Genomic DNA, 22,021 nt, shown 5'->3' on the forward strand with positions numbered 1-22,021 from the left:
GCTTATTTGGGGTTCAAGCCCTCACAGTCGCCTCTTGAGGCATCAGGATCCTGATACTCACAGCATCTTTGCTTTTCCCCACGGCGCCTGCAGACTTTTAGTGATGAGAAGGAAAGAGAGAGCTGAACGTAGAGGGTTTTATTTAGTTCCTGGTCCTGAGACTCTCAGCAGGAAACAGCCCACTAATCAAACCAACAATTGGTGAAGCAATTCAGTGCAACTTCCCCTTTTCAGCGTGGATACAAGAAGCAGCCCGATGCACAGGCGGAGAGGGCAGCAGTGAGCGTCCAGACAAACAGCTTTGCCTTACCACCAGCTGACCAGCCAGATTCTAGCATTCAGTACAGGGGCCAGCCTCAGCCATGGAAGATACGTACATCAGACACATTGAGCTGCTGGGCTTCGAGAAAAGGTTTTTCCCAAGCCAACATTATGTAAGTACTTGGAGATTACACTGCAGAGCAATAAACTGAAGGGTTTTTTATGTTCTGTAGGTATAGTTCCTCTTGGCTTTGTTTTACCTTTCATCTTAAATAATACCTTGAAAGAGAGATTCTAAAGGTAACATTTTAGGGGAATGCTGCTGCTCTTCTGAGCTGAGACAGCAGGCTGGATTGTAGTTAGAAATGTCTGTTCCGGACCTGAACACCCAAGTGTTCAGGGGAGTTTGGGTCCAGATCTCACCACCTTGGCTGATTCCTATCTTTGTAATAGGCCAGGGGTTGCCAACCTGTGACTCTGGAGCTGCATGCAGCCCTTCAGAGGTTAATATGTGGCTCCTTGTATAGGCACTGACTGGGGCTGGAGCTACAGGCGCCAACTTTCCAGTGTGCCAGGGGGTGCTCAGTGTTCTGCACCAGGCCCTGCCCCCACTCCATCCTTTCCCCTGAGCCTTCCATGCCCTCATTCCTCCCCCCACCCCCCAGGGCCTCCTGCACATGCAAAACAGATGATTGCAGCAGGTGCTGACTGGTGGGGCTGCCGGCAACTGGGAGGTCCTGGCAGCTGGAGTAGGGTGACCAGATGTCCTGATTTTTTTTTTTTTTTAAATAAGGACAGTCCCGATATTTGGGGTTTTGTCTTACATAGGTGCCTATTACCCCCCACCCCCAAGATTTTTCACATTTGCTGTCTGGTCACCCTAGGCTGGAGGGCGGGAGCTGATGGGGGGCTGCTGATGTATTACTGTGGCTCTTTGGTAATGTACTTTGGTAAATTCTGGCTCCTCCTCAGGCTCAGGTTGGCCAGTCCTGTAATAGGCTGAAACAAAATGAGAGGTGCTCAGGACCAAGACCTTTGGGGCAAATTGGAACTGAAGGCCATGGCTCATATCACCTCTAGCTTTAACATGGAGCATCTCACGGGGAGTTTTGATCACTTGCCACTGTTGGAAAATTCCCCGCTCTCTGTTTCTCCACAGTCTCTCTTGTATTTCTATTCTCTGGCTCACCTTTTCAATCCCTAATCTCTTTTCTGTATACAGCAGAGCTAGCTGAAATTTTTCAATCAACTTTTTTTTTTTGGGTGGGAAAACAAGTTTCGCTGTAATAAAAATGTTCTGTGAAAACAGTTCCGCATTGATGAAATTTTCAATTTTTTGATGAACCAAAATGAAAATTTTTAAAAATTCATTCTGAATTATTTGTCATGGGGAAAAAAAATGAGTTTTAATGGAAATAAAATAGGAGTTTTCAACCAGTTCTACTTTTCTTTTAGGTTTTTGTAATTAAATATTGCCGCTACTCAACTGCCCTGCAGCTGAGCCTCTACAGAATTGGCTGATTTTCTTCTAAGCATTGCAGCAGAAGGTCTTCTTGAGAAGTGATATGAAAGAGAAGGCGACTTTAGCCTCATGGATCAGTTCTGGGGAGCATTCCATTAGTGGGGGTGGTACAGAAGAAAGCACAGGGGTATTTTGAGAGGAGCAGACAAGCAGGTAGTCTAGACTGGCACCATGGGTGGTGTCAATGGAGTGGGGGACAGGGGAGTCCTATGTGGTATCTGCTGAATGGCTGTTCCTAGGAAAATCGGCCCTTTGTACCAGACTCTGCTAGAAACTGCTGTACTGTATATGCTTGCTGAGTTTTCTGTGAATAGAGAAAAATGAGGATTGTCACTGACAGAGGTTTGGAGATGGATTGTAGCTAGACATACTGAGTATGTGAGTGTGTGTGTGTGCAGACAAGGCTATCTACCTGGTGTCTCTTGGAAAATGGTTTACAAAGAATGATTGTTTCTACATGGCGGTAAAAAATTGGGGTCCCACAGAATAAACTGCAGAATCTGAACTCTGTTTGTTGTTCAATAGGTTTACATGTTCCTGGTGAAATGGCAGGATCTAACCGAAAAACTAGTCTATCGAAAATTTACCGAGATATATGAATTTCATGTAAGTCAACGCTTGGTTTGTATTGGTTCAGCTAAGTCTGGCTTGCAGGGGCAGCAGCCTGGAGGAGCTTAAAAGGCAAAAACAAAAGCCAAATTCTGTCCGTTTTGGAGAGTGCTCTGCAGGTTTTTCTGGTATGGTTATAGAATCATAGATGATTAGGGTCAGAAGAGACCTCAGGAGGTCATCTAGTCCCACCCCCTGCTCAAAGCAGGACCAACACCAGCTAAATCATCCCAGCCAGGGCTTTGTCAAGCCGGATCTTAAAAACCTCTAAGGATGGAGATTCTACCACCTCCCTAGGGAACCCATTCCAGTGCTTCACCACCCTCCTAGTGAAACAGTGTTTCCTGATATCCAACCTAGACCTCCCCCACTGCAACTTGAGACCATTGCTCCTTGTTCTGTCATCTGCCACCACTGAGAACTCCATCCTCTTTGGAACCCCCCTTCAGGTAGTTGAAGTTATAAAGGCTTGAGGCCATATTCTGTCCAACGAGACCTTTATAACACGCTCATCACTGTGCTATGGGGATCCCTATGCTTTTTATGCATGGTTAGGGAAGGTTCACAGTGACTTCAGTGGAAGTTGCACGTATGTTTTCAGAACCATAATATAAAACTTGTAGCATTCAGTCTGGGACAGGTGACCTCAGAGCATATGTGATCTGATTTCCTGAGGAGAGGGACAGGAATTGAGTGGCCTCAGCTACTTAAGTAGCAGCCTTTACTAGGCTGATTTGGAAGAAGGCTCTGGGCTGTTTTTCTAGCACCTTCCAAGAGAGGTTTGCCATTCACCAGACAGAGGAGTCTGGAAGTAATTTTCTTTTTAGCAGCATTTTACTGCAATGAAGTGAGAAGTTAAGCTGGATACAAACTGCCCTCAGGAGAACTGGTTACCACAAGGTACAGACATCCTGTCCCAGGGCTTCCTGGGAGAGTGGCTTCTCTAACTCATTATCTCCAGTGCCACGCACGAGAATAGCCATCTGCTTCTGCAGTATGTCGATGGTTTCAGGTTCACTTAATCTCAACGGCGTTTATCCATCTGTAACACTTGGATAACACGCCTTCCTTTACAAGTGTTGTGAAGCTTTATTCCAGTTTGGAAAGTATTCTGGGCCCCATATGGGGGCAGACTATTGTTTGATGATTATTTCTTTGCCTTTATTTACAATTTGTATTAAGAACTCAGTGTTAAAGGGTAAAACGTTCTTGTTTTCAAAAGAGACGTAGGAGCCAAAATCTCAATGAAAGACAATGGGACGGAGGCACCTAAGTGCCTAAAAGTCACTTCTGAAAAAATGGAACCTGGCTCATAAGTCACTTAGGCACTTTTGAAATTTTTTTTTTACCTAAAGTCCTTTGATGGGTGCCCAGTCCTGCAAGGTGCTGAGTGCCATCAGCTCTCAAGATCTGACCTTTTAATGCTAGCTACCTGATTTGTCAGCACAATCAGCCAGTTAGCTGTCCAGGTGCTATAAAATGGGATGCAAAATTGAGCCCTCTATTGGATGTGCAACCAGATACCAAGTTGAGGCCTTTGGAAAATCAGGGCCTGGGTCTCTTCTACCGATGTCCTCAGTCTGAGCCAGAGGGATGAGCCCTCTAGGAGTGTGATGGAATTTGGCCTGGATATGCTGACTGAACTGTGCACCTAATACTGGTTTCTCTTCTCATGCTAGAAATCCTTGAAGGAAATGTTTCCCATTGAATCTGGGGACATCAACATTGAGAATAGGATCATCCCTCACTTACCAGGTAAGCAGATGTATAGTGCAGCCAATCTCTTCAAGGCAGGAAGCTGGAATGAAAAGGGATGGCAGCCTCCATGTAATATGTCTTCAGTGGGGATGGGATCTGAGACCTTTGGGACTATACAGTAACTCCATTAGGTGTGAGTAGCAGACTGTTGTAGTAACTGGAACTCTGCACTAGAGGGAGACATGGCTAAATGAACACCACAAAGGGCTTGGTGTACTTCTTGTTGTATATTTCCTGAAGTGTAGGTGATCAACTCTAGAAAAACATGATACAGCTGCAAAGTGTGTCAGTGCTTTTAGAGTCGTTTCAGCAGAATGAGTAGGTGCTTTTAGGTGAACTGACATGCTTCTGTTTTTAAAAAAAGAGAAAAACCAAACCAATTAAATTACTGTAAATAAAACATCAGAGGGGTCGCCGTGTTAGTATGGATCTGTAAAAGCAGCAAACAATCCTGTGGCACCTTATAGACTAACAGACGTTTTGGAGCATGAGCTTTCATGGGTGAATACCCACTTCGTCAGACATGTGTGGTGGAAATTTCCAAAGGCAGGTATAAATATGCAGGCGAGAATCAGTCTGGAGATAACGAGGTTAGTTCAGTCAGGGAGGATGAGGTCCTCTTCTAGCAGTTGAGGTGTGAACACCAAGGGAGCAGAAACTGCTTTTGTGGTTGGCAAGCCATTCACAGTCTTGGCAAAAGCAGTTTCTCCTCCCTTGGTGTTGACACCTCAACTGCTAGAAGAGGACCTCATCCTCTCTGACTGAGCTAACCTCGTTATCTCCAGACTGATTCTCGCCTGCATATTTATACCTGCCTCTGGAAATTTCCACCACACGTGTCTGACGAAGTGGGTATTCACCCATGAAAGCTCGTGCTCCAATACATCTGTTAGTCTATAAGGTGCCACAAGACTCTTTGTCACTTTTGTAAATAAAACAGTCGCTTCACTTACTGTTTCAGATCACAAATCAGTAATCACCTATAGCTCAACTTCTGGCAGATGCAGGGAAAATGGCCTAGCTGCCCCTGAAGTTGTACATTAACATACACCCATTTTCGGTCCCAGACATGTCTCCCTCTTGCAATCTAGGGATGGATGAACGATCGCTGAAAAAACCCATGTCAGCCTGAGCACCATCCTTGGCAGGCAGAAAGCTTTTCATGTCTTGTGGCTACTTGTTAAGGCAGTGAGAGTCGGGAGATCTGTGCTCCATTCCCAGTCTTTGGCAAGTCATTGCACCTCACTGTAAAACTGGGATAATGCTACCTATCTTCCTCAGAGTGATGATGAGGATTAATTCATGAATGCTTCTGAGGGAATGCATGCATAGAAATACCCATTAATACTTCTTCCTTGGGGTTACCTGAGTGAATAAGTGGATCAGGATTAGAACTCAGTCAAGCTTGCACTGAAATCAAGAGGTATTTGCCCATGGACTTTACTGGGAGCTGGATTTGGCATTAGTCCCTATCACTGATCTGAGTAACCTTTGGGTAAATGCAAACCTACTAACTGCCATTGGCTGGGGAATGCCCCCAAAGTCCCCGCTGTACTTTCCCCTGTCCTCATAAGCAGTTTTAAACACAAGTAGTTTCTCAAAAATGATTTCACTTTGTTGACATTAGTTACTGTAATAGCTGTGGTGGGTGGGGTCATATTTCTCTGTCAGCATTTGTTGCTCTATTTTTAACAAAGAAATTCCTTTGAAATGAGCAACACCCAACATCTGGTCTGCTGGATTTAGCAGTGAAAGATGGTGGTAGGAAGTAAAGGGAAAGACGAAGTGGTATGTTAATCTGCCTCCTGTCCTGGTGCATGAAAATTCTTGCCTCCTTTGCAAAGTTGTTGCTATAGTCAGACTGTAGTGGCTGTGTCTTGGTTTTGCTGAAAGGCCCCAGAAACAACATCTGTACATTTTGACGAAGTTGTAAGATCCACCAGCATAGCCAGGAGAGCTGCTTGTAACCCTCTCAGCAGTTCTGGTGAAACACAGGACTCAATGAAATTCTGAATGAAATCCATTCAGACCTTTCTGAGTCACACGAGCAGGAAAAATTTGTTGTTCCACTTTTCTCAATAAACTAAAGAAACAGACAAAAAACTCCATTAAGAAATCATTAATAGTGTGTTGGGGAGCCACGACTGAAGCTCTGGCCCGTTGTCTTAGATATGCCCTGTAGGTGTGCAAAATAAACAGCAGGAAACCACTCTCCATTATAAAATTCAAAGGACTCACTTGAGAGTTACAATTGCCACAGCAATGTGCAGTCTTTAACGTGCCGTACGGTGCACAAGATACCGAATGAATATAAGCCTGACACAGATAACATGACACCCGTGGTGTGTTATCTGTGCCAGGATACGCATGAAGTTATTAGTACAGCAGGAATAGCTGAGAAGGATGGGAGCGGCTAGATGCTGAGCATGTCTAAAAATCTGACCTACGTGGGAGCCGAGCTCTTTAGCAGTGTGCCCATAGATTGGGGGAGGGAAATATAGTCCCTGACTAGGGGTTAATACATGTTTATGGGTGGTGACCCTATGGGTTAGAAGGGAATTTTCTTGGCTTCCACCTACACAAATAAACCCCAGGTTCCCATAACATTTGATAGTGAGGTACCGAGGTGACCTTCAAAAGACCTACCTCAAGATAGACCTTTATTTCCCTGGAAAAAATGAATCAAAATGCAAACTGCACCCTTCCATAACAGTGCTGAGATTCATTCCTCTGCCTGCCCCCTGAACGCAGTAACAAGCAGTATATTTATAGTGTTGATTTGCCTAAAGGCACATGGGTGTGCTCCAGAACAAGCACGTAGTAGTAGTGATTTGAGGAACTGAAAGAATTTCCCTTGTTAATGGGTGAAGTTAGTGGTTGCACTGGATTGTAACTTATGCATGCACCTGTGTTCTTCAGAGTGCTCAAGACAATGTACTGATCATTTCATTATCTAACGCAAACACGCTGGGTGAGGTGACCTAGTGAAAATTGCAGAGACATTAATTTCCTTATATTATCTCCACCGTTTGTTTATTCTCTCTCCAGCTTCTGCCAGGAACTTAGCCCAGCCTCCCCGCTGCCGGTCTTCCTACTGCAGAGTTAAAGAATTAATGCACATCCTCATATCTCCTTCCTTTCCCATACACCTCATCTCTTTTCCCTCCTCTGTGAACAATCTGTAAACAATGTAATATGTAACAACGAATTCTAGCTCAGATTGAGTAACTAGCTTCACCTGTCCACTCCTGGTCATCATCTGGTTTGAGGAGGTTTTTTTCCCCTCCAGTTGATTAAATTGGATTATTAAATCCAAGAGCTGTAGGCTTCTGTTCAGTAGGTATAGGGCTTCTGTTAACAGGGCATCTCCTGTCACTGAGTCTGAGGTGTGATCACTGCTGTTCTGAGACACATGGCAATTCAACGGCATGTGGAATTGAGAGGAAGGATGGCCCTACTTAGGGCAGTACCTGGGACTCAGTTCAGTCCCCTACTCTGCTACAGACTTCCTGTGTGGTCTTAGTTACCTAGGCCTTTTCTACACTGGGAACTTACATTCGTATTGGTGCGTCTCTTGCGGATGTGAAAAATCCATGCCGCTGAGAGATGTAACTATACTGACCTAACCTCTGGTGCATACAACGCTAGGTAGACAGAAGAACTGTTACATTGATCTGGCGACCGCCTCTCAGGGAGGTGGATTACCTGTGCCGATAGGAGAACCCCTTCCGTCAGCGAAGCTGTGTCTAACACTCCAGCTGCACTGCTATAGCGTTCTAAGACTAGAGCTCCCCTTAGCCTCTCTGTGTCTCAGATCTCTTCCTGCCAAAGGGTGGCAATAGCACGGTCCTGCTGCACAGGGAAGTTGTTTGAAATTGAGATGTGGGATGGGCCAGTGGTTAGGGCACTCGACTAGGGCTTGGGAGACCCAGGTTCGCTTCTCTGTTCAGCTGCATTCCTCCCCAGTGACCTTAGAGCAGGTCATTGCTTAAAACGCAGCATTGGCACTGGAGTGCTTAAAGAAAGATGCTCCTACACTGATGGGAGAGCTTCTCCCCTGGGCATAGTTACTCCGCCTCCATGTAGCGCAGTCTACGGTGGCAGGGAGAGAGAGGTGGTAAAGTTGGTGTAATGATATCGCTCAGAAGTGGTGGTCGATATTTTTCGTCCTCCAGGACTGTGTTTATGATGGTTCAGCCTGCGTTCTGATAGAGAGAGAGGTGATCTCCCAGCCTCTCAGAAGTGAAGTAGGACCATTTAGAACAAAGGCTGGCAACTTTGTTCTAATCTATCGACCCATAAGAAGCTGAGGTGGGCTTACCCTGGTGATGGCTATGGGGATTACGTCAGAGCGCCACAGCACTAACATGAGGTCTTCCTCTCTCCGTCGGCCTGTTCCCTTGCGGGGGCTGGAAGCAATCTGCTCAGATTAGTACTCTCTCCACAAAGCTGCTCTGTCTGTCTTCACTGCAGAGCTTCTGCTTAGATCCAGGGTGTGCAACTGGCTGCCACTGGGCTTCTGCTGCTGGCTTGACAAAGGGAGGAACTCTCTGCTCTGGCAGCAGAACTTTTAAAAAAAACTTAGGTCCATGTTTACGATGGGCCTTTCAAAATGTTTGCCAAGGACACGTTTTTCCGAAGCACCCTTGGGATGTAGCTGCACTGATGGCACCCATTTGATGTCAGCAGTAGCCACTGCTTTCAAAAATGTCCTCTATGGCATCTAAGGACACTTTGAGATGCTCCCAAACTCCACTACCTTAAAAGGGAGCAAGAAGCCATCTGAGTAACAGTCACTATAGATTAGTACCTTTTGGGTTCTACTCAGCTCTTTTTCAGGTTGATATTCGGTATCGAGGTGACTGCGTGGAGAGCTCTACCAAAAGCGCTGGTCACAAAAAATAAGTCTCCCTGGTTTTGCTCTTTTCTAGCACCCAAATGGTTTGATGGCCACCGGTCTACACAGAACAGACAAGGCACGCTGACTGAATACTGCTACACCTTGCTGAATCTGCCGCACAAGATTTCCCGATGCTCCCATGTTCTGAACTTCTTCAAAGTCAGGCCTGACGACTTGAACCCACCCACAGACAGCCAGTGAGTACGGCCACTTCCACCAGAACTCAGGGTGTCTTAACCACTTAAAAATCCAGTCTAGGTATCTTTCTACAAGATCTGCTTTAGCTGAAACAGGGGGTAATGCAGGGAAGTCCTGCAGCCTGTGATAGGCAGTGGATCAGACTAGATGATCACAATGGTCCCGTCTGGCTTTATAACCTATGAATCTAACTCAAACTGATGTTAAATTTGTAACGTACACATTTCTATGCAACTTTCTTATGTTTGTCTTTACCCCAGCGAGAAGGGGAAGAGTTCTCATCTATTCAATTGCTGATGTTCTGATTAACATGATCAGATTTCTTCTATTACTATAATAGGAGACTAATATCGTAGAATATATAAATAATATGATATGATATAATATATTACATAGCCAGAGCACTAATAACAGCTGTAGTTAATGTTGCCTGCGCATTTCCATTCTAAGCCCCTGTTTCCAGGTCAAATTTTCAGAAAGATTGAGTGACTATCGGGCTGAAGTATTTCAGGCCTGGCCTCTGCCCAAAGATGAGGTTATTTTCATTGTTTATTGCATAGGAATTGGGTACTATCTCTTCAAATAGTTGATGAGCCCTCTAATAGCCTTCCCTGTCTTCTAAGGGTATGTCTACACTGGAGGGATGATGGCCAAGATGGTCAGGGATGTAACCCCGTGCTCAGGGCGACCCTAAACCTCTGACTGCCAGAATCCAGGAGGGGAAAATGGATGGATCTTTCCAAATTGCCTTGTTCTGTACACTCCCCTGATGCTCTGGTACCGGCCACTGTCTGAGACCGGGTACTGGGCTAGATGGACTATGGGTCTGATCCAGTATGGCTGTTCTTATGTTCTTTTGTATGGAGGGAAGGGAACCCTGTTGCTGATAGGAACGGGGAGAAAACAGAGTCAAGATCCACTGGCGTTAAACTGACTTCACTCTTGTTTATCTAGCATCAAGAAACCAGAGACATATTTAGTGCCAAAGGAATCCAAGAAAAACGTTGCAGGTAAGAAGTAGTTGTGGTTTTTATTCTGATGCTGATAAGCAACTGTTCTAGCGACAGCGAGCACATGGTTCCATCAGCACTGTGGGAAAATATCTACAGAGGAAGAACAATGTCTAGGGTGGGACAGTGTTCAGCACGGCACCAGCTTCCTTGCCCCTTGGTACAAGGGCTGGCCCTGCTTCAAGGCAAATCTCCTCAGGCATGGAGCAGGAGGTGCCAGCTGCACACCGAGCAGCATGGCCTTCTCTGCAGAAGTGGCCTGGAGGGTGGGTGTAGTGAGCTGAGAAGCTGCCCCTGGAGAGGCGAATGGAGGGTTCCAAGCCAGCCTGAAGGGATGGCAGCCCCAAAGCGGGTCCAATATAGACCTACTGTGGCATTAAGTGCCAGACTCGTGCACTTGGAAGGAGTCAATGGGGCCTCCAGGCCGTGCTCTCACCAAACTCGGGCGAACGCATTGTGCTGGAGGTTGCAGTCCAACAGCACGGTAGGCCCTGATCCAGCAGAGTGCATATGCCCAGTAAGGATGGACTGAAACACGTGATTAAATTGTTTGCAGAACTGGGGCCTTATGCTGCAGTAGTGTTATTTCTCAATAGAACTTGACAGAAGCCAAGTTCCTCTCTTCGTGCTTGGGGCACCCGATAGAACATGGATACGCTGCCCTTTCTCCTTTCGTACAGAATCTGTCTTCATTCCAGACGCTTCCCATGCATGACTGGAGTGGGTAGTCTAGGTCTCCTTGAAAGTCAAACCCATTCTTCTTTCCTTGTAAGGTTTCAAACCTTTAGCCAGGAGCCTGCTCGGCTTGTGGGGCTTCCCCTCCCTTCTGCAAATGCCATTTCCCACTCAGGACCGGCTGATAACAGTGGATCTGTAGGCCAGTGCGTATTTTACAGGGTCACCTTAACCTGCTATTCCATTGCTACTGCTGTCTGCAGAGCATTTACTGTCAATGGGAGAACTGAAACCTTACAGCAGAACCAGTCTGCCTGGGGCAGCAAATGTTTAGTGACGGTTCATGCATGAGTGATGGCAGCCTGTGATGGGCAGATATTTCCTGGGACACTTGTACAACACACTGAATACTACTGCTTGCTGACTTTGTTATGAATATAATCATTTGGGGCCCTTAAGCCAGAGTGGCTGCCTTGCTAGTGCAGTTAGAGTTCTTGTTGCTGTTTTTCTTGACCCTTGTTAGAGGAACTCCAAGACCATTGCTGTTGAGGGTGGTTAGAGCACCAGAACTGCTACCCCTTAGGAAGTGAGAAACTTTTGGGCTTTCCACTGAAGTTCTATGGAGTTTCCGCAACCTCTCCCTGGGTGATCAACAGCTTCACTGCTGGATGGAAAACGATTAAAGGAGCTCATGAAATCCTGTCCCCGCTTCTCTCTTGCAGACATTACTGGCCCCCTCATCCTGCAGACGTACCGAGCTATTGCTGACTATGAGAAGAACTCCAGCACCGAGATGACTCTGAAAACGGGGGACATGGTAGACATTGTGGAGAAGAGTGAAAGTGGTAAAGCCCATTGCTCTGGAGAGATGTGCCCTGGCTGCGAAGTTCAGGGCTGATTGGATCCAGCTTGTTGTTTCAGCCCATTGTAGAGACAGGGATTTTTGTGTTGGGGCCTATCTCTAGGTCTGTAGAGCTGCTTTCACAGAAGTAGCCAGGCCTAGTGGGTTGGGAACAGGCCTGAGCACTAAGCACACTTGGGTTCCCTTCCTGGCTCTGCCACTGATTCATTCTATGGCAGTTTTCTGGGCGCCAGTCCTGAGCCCACAGCAGAGACCAAGTGGGGAGGCAATGTGCCTTTCCAACCACTTTGGGCTGTTGGAGCAGCAGGTGTAGCTGGGATGGGGGAATCTCTGCACCCACCAGGGAGGCCTCTATGCTGGAGGTACCCCTGCAGGGAAGCCGCCTGGCTGCTCTGTGGCCCCTGTGCAGAGGTGATGGAACTAGGGGTGCTTGAATTGCTTTCCATCATATCCAGGGTTTACAGTGTGGTTCAACGGCTCTCAGCACCCCCACTATACAAATTGTTCCAGCCACTGTATCCAGGTACAACCACTGCAACATAGCCACAGTGCACGGAGGAGTTCCGTCCATGCGTCTGTAAATCACAGCCCCTGCCTCCCTCCTGAGGGGTGGCTCAGCTAGTGAAAACTTGCACGGTGCTGTAGACCCACAACATACTCTATATGTGGACGAGAAGCTCTTTGGGGCAGGGGCCATCTTTTCGTTCTGTATTGTACAACACCGAGCACCGGATCCTGGTCCAGGGCTGGGGCTCCTGGGTGCTACCACAACACAAAAGTAGCAATAAAGTGAGCATCTGTATATCAAAATGTGTTTTAAGAAATTCTGTGTCCTAAGTATGGAAGCCGAGAGCATTTCTGTATATATATACACATATGTAAAGACAGCAAGCACTCTCTGATCACAATCCTGCCCCGAGTGAAGAAAACCGGGAGTCACATGAGAGGGGACATATCTTCATGAGGCTGTGATGCAATCCTAGAAAGCCCTTTGAGCTTCCCTCGTGATTCCTGGGATTGGTGCCCAGCAAGGAAATAACATTCTAAATTTACGGTCCGCATGGTTGCAAAACAAAAGTGGACTTCCCCTCTCCTGTTGTCATGGTGATTGACACAAAGAATCACTTCTAAACTGAGACATACAGGAGCTACTCAGGGAAACACTGATTACTTCCCATCCTGCCCAGTCAAGTCACTGTGCAGTGTTCAGAGGCAGATGCACGACTTGTTTGTACATACACAGTAGCCTCTTTACCCCAATGATTCTTACAACAGCTCTTCTCGGTCCACCTTCCACTCCTTTGCATCCTATTGCTTTCCACACAGAGGTTCCTTAATGACCAGTCCAATAGTCAATTAAAAAAGCCAGGGTTTGGGTTTTGTTAGGTTGCTGTCAATGTTTTCTAGAATATTCTGGAACAGTTACTTAGATAAACTTCCAAATGTAGACAGGGCCTTAGGGAATCTTATCAGATTTTCTAGGCCCAGAAGCCATAGACAGTTCCAGTTATGCTGCTGATGCTTCATTGGTAGGAGAGACACAACAGTGACCCCTGAAAATGAATATCAAGATAGGTTGTCCCATGGTTCTGCGCTTTAGTTGTCCCACAGATAAAGAACGGGGCCAGGAGACCTGGATTATTCTCTACCCTGCTAGTGACTCTGTGTGACCTCAAAGAAGTCCCTTAACTTCTCCATTTCTCTCTTTCCCCTCTCTGTCCAGTTGGGTTAATGACGATGCCCCTAGCTCACAGGCCTGGGGTGAGAGTTTATTTGTACAGTTTTTGGAGCTGCAGCCTGCAGAATACAATGAATGGTATTGACTGCTGTGCTGTTTGCTGCTGGCTTTGTTACAGGCTGGTGGTTCTGTCAGTTAAAGAATAAACGTGGCTGGGTCCCAGCTGCTTACCTGGAGCCTATGGAAGGTCCTGATGAATCTGAAGAGCAGGATCCTAACTATGCAGGTAAAAAAACCCAAACCCATAGCAATAGATCCACACTGGACACCTCCATGTTCCTGACCAGGATTCTGGAGTAATCCTGGGAGAAACTGCACTTAGATGATTCATCTCTCTGAATTTACAGTTAGCCGGTATATTCTAGGGCTGGACTTCAGGAGTATAGCCAGTGCTGTGTGAATTCCCATGCAGTGGCACCATGATCAATGATGCTTATAGTTTAGGTACCTCACTACTGACCTCAGGGCCCAAATCAAACCCCAGCACTTGAACGTCCCCAAACTTTAAGGAAGTCCAGATCTGGATCCAAACTGGGTCTTGTTTAAAATGGGATAAATTGTTTGTGTATTGTCTCTGTCATTCCGGAGCTGTGGCCTGGATCACTGAGGAGACTTTCTTTGGATATTAACACCTAATGCACCCTTTAAGCCTTTATTTCTATTATCTTGTGCTCAGGGGAGCTCTATGTTGTCAGAAAAGGCTACACAGCTGCTGAGGATGATGAGCTCACGCTGAAAGAAGGAGACGCCATAGAGGTTATCCATAAGCTACTTGATGGCTGGTGGGTTGTCAGGTAAGAGAAATCCAAGTCACATGTCAAGGTAAATGGGATTTGGTTCTTTGGGCCACTCGGGGGGAGGGATAGAGAGAGAACCTGGCCATTCAATCTAATTACCAACATGAATTATAGGGTGGTTTTTTATAGATGAAGCTGGTAGCATCACCCATTATTAAGGTTGGCTAACAGTTCCCATTATAAGACCCTGTTTTCAGTTGTTTATAACTTTGTCAAACTTTAATCATTGGGGCTGAAATTTGCCATGCTAGGTGTCTGCCTCAGATTGATTGATTTTTGGGGGGATGGGGATTTTCACCCCGAACATTCAGCTGTTCCCAAGAATGAGGCGGGGGAAAAATACATGATTTCCCTCCCCCCTCCATATTAAAATATTTGGGAGACGTTTTCCTTGAAAAGCTTTAGTGCCTCCATGCTTTGGAGCAGGACCTTGAAACGTGTGTCACCTTTGTGTCAAGGATGTGCCTTTTGCTATCCCCATGACAAATTGGGCCAAGTTATAAGCCTTTCAAAACTAGCAGTTGGCACTTGCTCAGCGGAGGAAACTTGCTATCGCACAGCTAAAAGCTCTGAAGATTCCATTCACCGTGAGCCTATTCCAGCCTCCTCTGAGCAGGACTTCCCCTGAAACTGCAGCTCTGCTGTGGGTCATGCTGGGGCAAGGCATAGGAATGGAAAGCAGGGAGGCTGTCTCAAGTATTTTCAGTAACCCTGCGGCTAGCACCAAGTTGCATGGAAGAGGAAGCTGCCTGACTTAACTGCACAGGGGGAAAAGAGCTGAGGGAGTGGAGTTGAAGAAGAATGAAGGTTTAGCTCCTCAGATAGTGCAAATCACAACTGGGGAAGGCGGCTGGTTAGGGGCTGAGGGAGATGGGGACCTGCTGGGTAAGGAGAATGGGTCTGTGTGGGAGGTGGAGAATAAGAACTGACAAAGAGACACAGTTCAGGGGGAGAACTGAACCCGGCTGGGCAAAGGGGCAGCATGAGGAGGGAGACTGGGACTAGGAGCCAGTAGGGAGACAAGTCGATAGGGAAATGAGTCATTCTGTCTTCAGAGCGGGTTTGAATAGTATGCAGTAAACAAGGCCTGGCACCACACATTTCAATGACGAGGAGAGAGAACAATGCTGAATAGTTGTTCATTCAGTGAACACCATCCATCTGTGCACTGAATGAGGCAGGGGGCCTGTGGAAAAAATAGGATGTGAGCACCGAATTATAGACTGTATCATACTGCATTTGGGGAGTCAAAATTAAGGCTTCACAGGCCATCCTAATTCTGGCAATTCCTAACCTTTGAGTGCTTGCCTTTGCAACCTTAATAATGCTCTTCTAACGTAGTTTGTGTGTGTGTGTAATAATCTTCTGTATGTCATAGAATTAGTGGTACATTGAGAATGATTCTAGCCAGCTGATTGGCTAACGTTTAGGGCATTGAAAACACCCACTAGGTGCCTTTTGAAACTGTATCACCCAATCCAGAGAGATGTTCTGTGTGCTCAGATCAGAGGCCGGAAGCAGGAATGCTGGAGTCTAATGCCGGCTCCTAATACCCACTACCCCTGTGACCAGGGCAAGTCACCTAACTGCTCTGCCTTGGTTCCTCACTCTTAAAATAGGACGGGTAAAAGCCACATCACAGGTATGTTGTGAGAATAATTCATAGTTGCTGATTACAAACAATGACGATGTAAAGTGCCATAGAAGCACCAAGTATTGTAACGGTGGTGGGGTGAGGCAGAATCTATTGGTTTGCTATAGCAATCCTGGCGCAGGGCATTTTCTGCCACAGAGCATCAGCGGCTCCCTGCTGGTCTTTAAGCCTCAGGCGATGCTTTCTGCCTTAATTGTTACTGCTTAAATAAAACAGATGCTTTAAGACACAATGAGCTTTGTTTGAAGGGCTTAATGCAACTCCCTTTCAAGTTAATGGAATTTAGATCAGGCCTTAAAAGATATGAGCCATTTCTCAGTGTAATGATTTTACCCGCTCATTCTCTAGAATGGACAGACTCTCTGAGGTATCTGCAGGCAGGTTTTGAGATGGAGGAGAAGAGGAGCAGGTTGCTTTGTCAGCTGTCACCACTAGAGGTTAAAAATAATCCCCCCCTCCCCCCCAAACTGCTAAACTGCCAGGAAGGTAGATTTATAGATTCCGAGGATAGAAAGGACCATCTAGTATGACCTCCTGTAGAATCCTGAACACAGAACTTCCCCCAAAATCATTCCTCAAGTAGACCTGTTAGATAAACATCCCATCTCGATTTTAAAATTGTCCATGATGGAGAATCCTCCAAGACCCTTGGTAAGTTGTTCCCCTGATTTGGATAGACATGCTGTCGTGATGACCAAGGAGCTGTACGTGTAAGTGATGTTGTTTTACACCCCAGGAAAGAAGAAATCACCGGTTACTACCCCTCCATGTATCTGCAGAAATCTGGGGAAGAGAACAACCTTGTGAAGAATGAGCTGAGAAACAGAGGCGCCCCTCCTCGAAGGTAGGGTGGGCAAACAGGGTCTGATTGTTCCGTACAGAAACTGTTATGAAGCAAACCAAGCTGTGGGTTGGAATCCCTGTCGCTTGCCCTAGAAATGAGGAACTGCTTAAGTGCTATGTGAGGGGTGGGGCAAGAGTGTTGCTAAAAGGCTTCCTTCCTGAAAAGAAAGACGAAGGAATGAATCTTGCAAGGTGCCTGCTGAGTAACTTCATTTCCCATTGATGTTAGGATATGAGGATGCTAAACTCTTTTCAGCACAGGCCTATGCAGACTTCACTCGAGCACTGTCTCTACTCAGATTTATTTCTAGGTGTCTGCCTGCAGAGTTTCTTTTCTGGGGATAATCCTGTTAATTTTCAAATTGGATTCTGTTTTCAAACTGTGTCTTTGAAAAGTGAGCAGACATTTGACTAATTGGAGCTGCCAAACTAGCTAATCTGATGGGACGATTTGAGCTAATGGAAGGGATTTTATTTTGATTGAAAAATAAAAGGCAAATAAACTCCCTGGTGCTGATGCAGCAAGAACTGCTGGAAAGTGCAGAGTTGAACTCTGTCTCTTCATTTCAGCCCAAGCCAGGTTTCATACATAAACTCCCAAATCCAGCTTGTGGCCTGATTCTGAGCTGGTGTGGATTGGCATAGCCCCACTGATGTCCATGCAGTAAATATCTAGTCAAGCTAAGATATCTATAGGGCACCGGTCACTGAAGTATGCAGTTGTCACTATATAGAAAAAGAGAGAGAGAGAGAGACTTCTAAAGATATTATGAGTGAGGGATGAACCAGAAAAAGCAGTGAGTTTGGGTTCAGTCTGGATAAGCACCCAAAAGCTCTGCTGTTCACTTGCATTAGCCAAACAAAGTAGCCCTTGTAAGGTGTACACACCTCCCATTGTGAAGAAAATTGCTTCTACTTAGAGCAGCTATGAAATGAGTGCATGTAATTTCACAGATGTGAAGTGTGTTGAAATTTTAGGAGTGAGTAGAGGTATGGTAATGGAATATGAAACCTCTTCCACTTGGGTAAACAGTATGAACCTAATATGACAAAATAGCCGGGATAGATAGTAGGTGCCATCTGCTCATAGCTGTTTGATGGACCGGTTATGAAAATGAGTTGGTCTTAGTTCAGATCCCAGAAGAGAGGCAAACACCTGCTCAGAACTCCCAGGAGCAGCATGCTATCTTATTCCAGCTGGGAATCCAGCCCCATGTCTTCATGTTCGTGTTTATTTTCACTTTGTACAGTACTTTAGTTGTGTGTGATAGGTATAGCTCGGGAAACAGGCTGAAACCATGCTTCCTAAATCATGTAATCTGATCTGTCTATGGGCCAGGTTCTGATCCCATTGAAATTTATGGGTGTTTTGCCATTGATATCAAAGGGACCAGTATTTTAGTGTGTGTGTGTGTGTGTGTGTGTGTGAGACACACAGAATGTGAATGCCCTGATAGCCATGAATTCCTACATCGGAATTACACTGGTGATATACCAGAAACAATTGACATAAAGAGGCATAGGTGAGCAGTGTGGCCCAATGGATGGGACACTTTGCCATTCACCTGCTATGTGATCTAGATAGCAAGTGACTGATGCTTGCTTTCCTCAGGAATGTACTTTGAGATTGATGGAAGAGCTAAGTTAGCGTTGCTGTTGTTTCCTGTAATTATATCCTAGCTTCACACTTATTTATTCCTTTTTAAAGCATTCGTTCACAGCAGCTAGATGCTGCGTGACTGATCTTTACACAACAAATCACATAAGGTTGCTCACAGTTGCTGACACTAATCCATGGTCCTTTTGCCTGGGATAATCCAAAGCAATCGTAAGTTAAATCCAATGAGAATGCTCTCCTCGCGATGAGACTCTGCCAGACCTACAAGAGGGGAAGGTTCCCGCGGTGGGGACCTGTAAGTAAGAAAGCATAGATAGTTAAAATGGCAAAAGCTGAAAGATTCACTCTTTCTTGACGCAGGTCGACCATCCGAAATGTCAAGAGCATCCACAACCAAAACCGGAAGCAGATCAGCCAGGAGACATACAGACGGAACAGCATGAAGTATAGGAAGATGAAGACGCAGAGCAATCTCCAGAACAAGTCCAATGTGATCAGTAAGTTTCAATCTGACATACCCACTAGACTGAAAGCCTGTGTCATGTACGGCAGGGGTGAGGACGGTTGCACTCAAGGAAGCCCTCGTGTGCATTAGGCCTCCGGGCTGGTGGATGTCACTACACTTCCTAGTCTACCCACCACATTGCAAGTCCTCATACCTTGCTGAGGTTGCTCAGGAATGTTTGTGGCAGTGGGAGAATCCACACACCAGAGCTAGTGACGGTTACTTGGTCTAATTCTGAGCTGCAGACAGCACTTCTACAGCAGTGCCAGGCAACCAAATCAATGGCAGGTCAATCCAGACTGTAAGGAATGGCCAAGCATCAGATTTTCGAGGAGCCGAGCATGTGCATCTCCCTTTGCCTTCACTGATGGTTACGGGTGCTCAGCGCTTACAAGCATCAGGCTACAAAGGAGTTGGGTTTATTCGCTTTAGAACAGTACAGACTGAGGGTTTCTAGAGAAATTGTCTTCATTATGAAATGGCCTGATGAATCTGATGGTGGTTACGGTCTCTCGCTATCCTGACAAAGCAGTTTTCTACGAGCAGTAAATAGGGAAGTGGGTTTCATACAAAGAGTTAGATGTATATGGAAAAAGTAAAAGAGAAAGGCCACTGATGAAAGACTGCAGATAGAATGAGTTCAAGAGATGCTTAGTTTCGTTTCTGGAATAGCAAGGCCTTGAGGGTATGAAAAATCATGGAGGTGGAAATAGGGCAGGCCCCAGAAGGGCCAGTACTAACCTTCTAAGGGTGGAAACTAATGATTTCTGATTTCTAAAATGTCTTAAATGCCTGCAAATAATGGGAGGCAATATATGGAAAGCCCAGTAATGCATTTGAGACATTCCTAGTGAATGGGAAGCTATACAATGAGCGTGGAGCAACACAGCAAGCTAAATAGCACATCAAGTTAGCCAGAGAGAGGCCCACACCAAACATCTGGATCCAGACTTTACAGACCTAGAGTTTAAGGCTAGAAGCGATCAGCAGATGGTCTAATCTGACCTAACACAGGCCACCCACACTCCATACACAACAACCAAGGACTCAATTTAGTACTAGAGCTTGGACCCACTGACATCAAACACTGATGCTGGGATCAAAATCCATTGGGAGTGTAGGGTACCTAAGTCACTTGGCCTTCTCTGAAAGTCCCAGACCAATATGCACAGATATTAAAGTGGGCCCGGCATGAAACTTTCACATATTTTTATCTCTTGTCATTTGTAGGAGAGAAAAATGAAATGGTGGAAAACGTGTCCAAGGCCCAACCGGCTGTTCCGCCGCGACCCAGTAAAGACCTGATCATGAATCGTTGTACAGAGAGCACGAAGAGCAAGATCAAATGATCCCATGGGGGCGGGTGGGGGAAATAAAGCTGATGCTTATTCTCTGTCAGGACTCTGTAGCCAGACTGGACAGTTCTGGTGAATTTCAGCACCTCTACAAGAGTGGCAGTTCTCAGAGCTACAGGTTATGGCACTTGAGTTGAGATTCCCCATATAATTCAGTCTCTCAACCAATCTGAATTGTTCTAACTTGATGGGCCAAATTTAGACTTCATTTATACTTGTGTAATCCGAGGGAGTACGATGAGGCTGCATTGGTGCACACAAGGACAGAATTTGGCAAGATATACTCAGTAACTGTCACATTTTTTTAAACTGTTTACTATGAACTGCTACACAAAATACAGTTGATCAAGTATCAGAGGGATAGCCCGTGTTAGTCTGTATCCACAAAAATAATGAGAAGTCCGGTGGCACCTTAAAGATGAACAGATTTATTTGGGCATAAGCTTTTGTGGGTAAAAAACCTCACTTCTTCAGATGCACGGAGTGAAAATTACAGATACAGGCATAAATATATATTGGTACATGAAGAGAAGGGAGTTACCTTACAAGTGGAGAACCAATTTTCAAGGCCAATTTAGTCAGGGTGCATGTAGTCCACTCCTAATAATTGATGAGGAGGTTCACTCCATGCATCTGAAGAAGTGAGAATTTTTACCCACGAAAGCTTATGCTTAAATAAATCTGTTAGTCTTTACTCCTCATTACAATTGATCAAGGCACTGATCATATGAGGTGTTGAGTGAACTCCTCTCTCATTCACTTTTTTTCATGGTAGATGAAGGTGTTCAGCATTCCTTTGCATTGAGCAATAAGAGAGATTCTTAACTGATTCTTCCCCCACCATTTGTACTTGGAACCTAGATGATATAGTTTGCACTTACTAGCTTGATTTGTAATATAGCCATTTTTGGTGACTCTATTATTGTAGTAGACTCCCATGTAAAGTTAATACATAAATCTCTCTTAATCCTGTACAGTGTTCTACTAGCTAAACGTCTGTCTTTTGAAAAGGCATTTTATGTGTGTAATACATTCGTATTGGCCAAACGACTGATTGATTAATAAACAAATCAGAGAAAAGAGCTGCTGAATTGCAGTAGGTCTTCTGCAGCCAAGAGCTGCTGCATGTTCAGCATAAGTTGTGTGACATGTTGCACGAGTTGCTGAAGAAAGGGATTTCCTGACGGACCCTTCCCAACATGCAGTGGCAATTGCACAGTCGGTTTACCACAGGCCTCTTGCAAAAGATGTTGATATCAAAGAGGAAATTCAGTTTGGCAATCTACAGTAGCAATCTACGGCTGTAACTGATAACTTTCGCTAAGTGTCCAAGGGCTGCTATGGTCTAACAAAATTTGGCTCCCTCCTGCCTTCTAGTGGGAAAACAGAAAAACTTGTAGAGACTTATTTATTGTTTCTATCGTGTTTAAAAACAGTGAGTCAGCCTATCATAGCTTTCCTACTCAGATTTGAACCTTAGCGTTCATAAACTGAGAAGCTAGCATGAACCCTTCTAAGCTTAATTACCAGCTTCGATCTGATCTCGCTGCCATCAGCCAAGTGATTTCCAGGACTTGGCTCCCTCTCTGTTCTCCGAAAACCTTCTTGGGGGACCCCAAGACTCAGAAGCCCTGCGTCTTACCACAAAGGGAAGTAAACCCCCTCCCCTTGTCTCCTCTTTATCTCATCCCCAGCTCTCCCTCCCTGGGTTATCCT

The 22,021-nt window shown here is 45.6% G+C and overlaps 1 protein-coding gene across 1 annotated transcript; it reads left to right on the forward strand.

The window, feature by feature from the left end:
- Positions 1-218: 218 nt before the first annotated feature.
- Positions 219-20,608, forward strand: NCF1 (neutrophil cytosolic factor 1). The gene is made up of 11 exons (XM_032786928.2): positions 219-434; positions 2,309-2,389; positions 4,072-4,147; positions 9,082-9,247; positions 10,203-10,258; positions 11,656-11,778; positions 13,652-13,759; positions 14,210-14,327; positions 16,721-16,828; positions 18,806-18,942; positions 20,181-20,608. The coding sequence occupies exons 1-11, from the start codon at positions 363-365 to the stop codon at positions 20,297-20,299; spliced, it is 1,164 nt and encodes a 387-aa protein (XP_032642819.1). The 5' UTR covers positions 219-362; the 3' UTR covers positions 20,300-20,608.
- Positions 20,609-22,021: the final 1,413 nt, after the last annotated feature.

This window comes from Chelonoidis abingdonii, chromosome 20 (assembly GCF_003597395.2).
Source record: "Chelonoidis abingdonii isolate Lonesome George chromosome 20, CheloAbing_2.0, whole genome shotgun sequence".
Classification (NCBI taxonomy): Eukaryota; Metazoa; Chordata; order Testudines; family Testudinidae; genus Chelonoidis; species Chelonoidis abingdonii.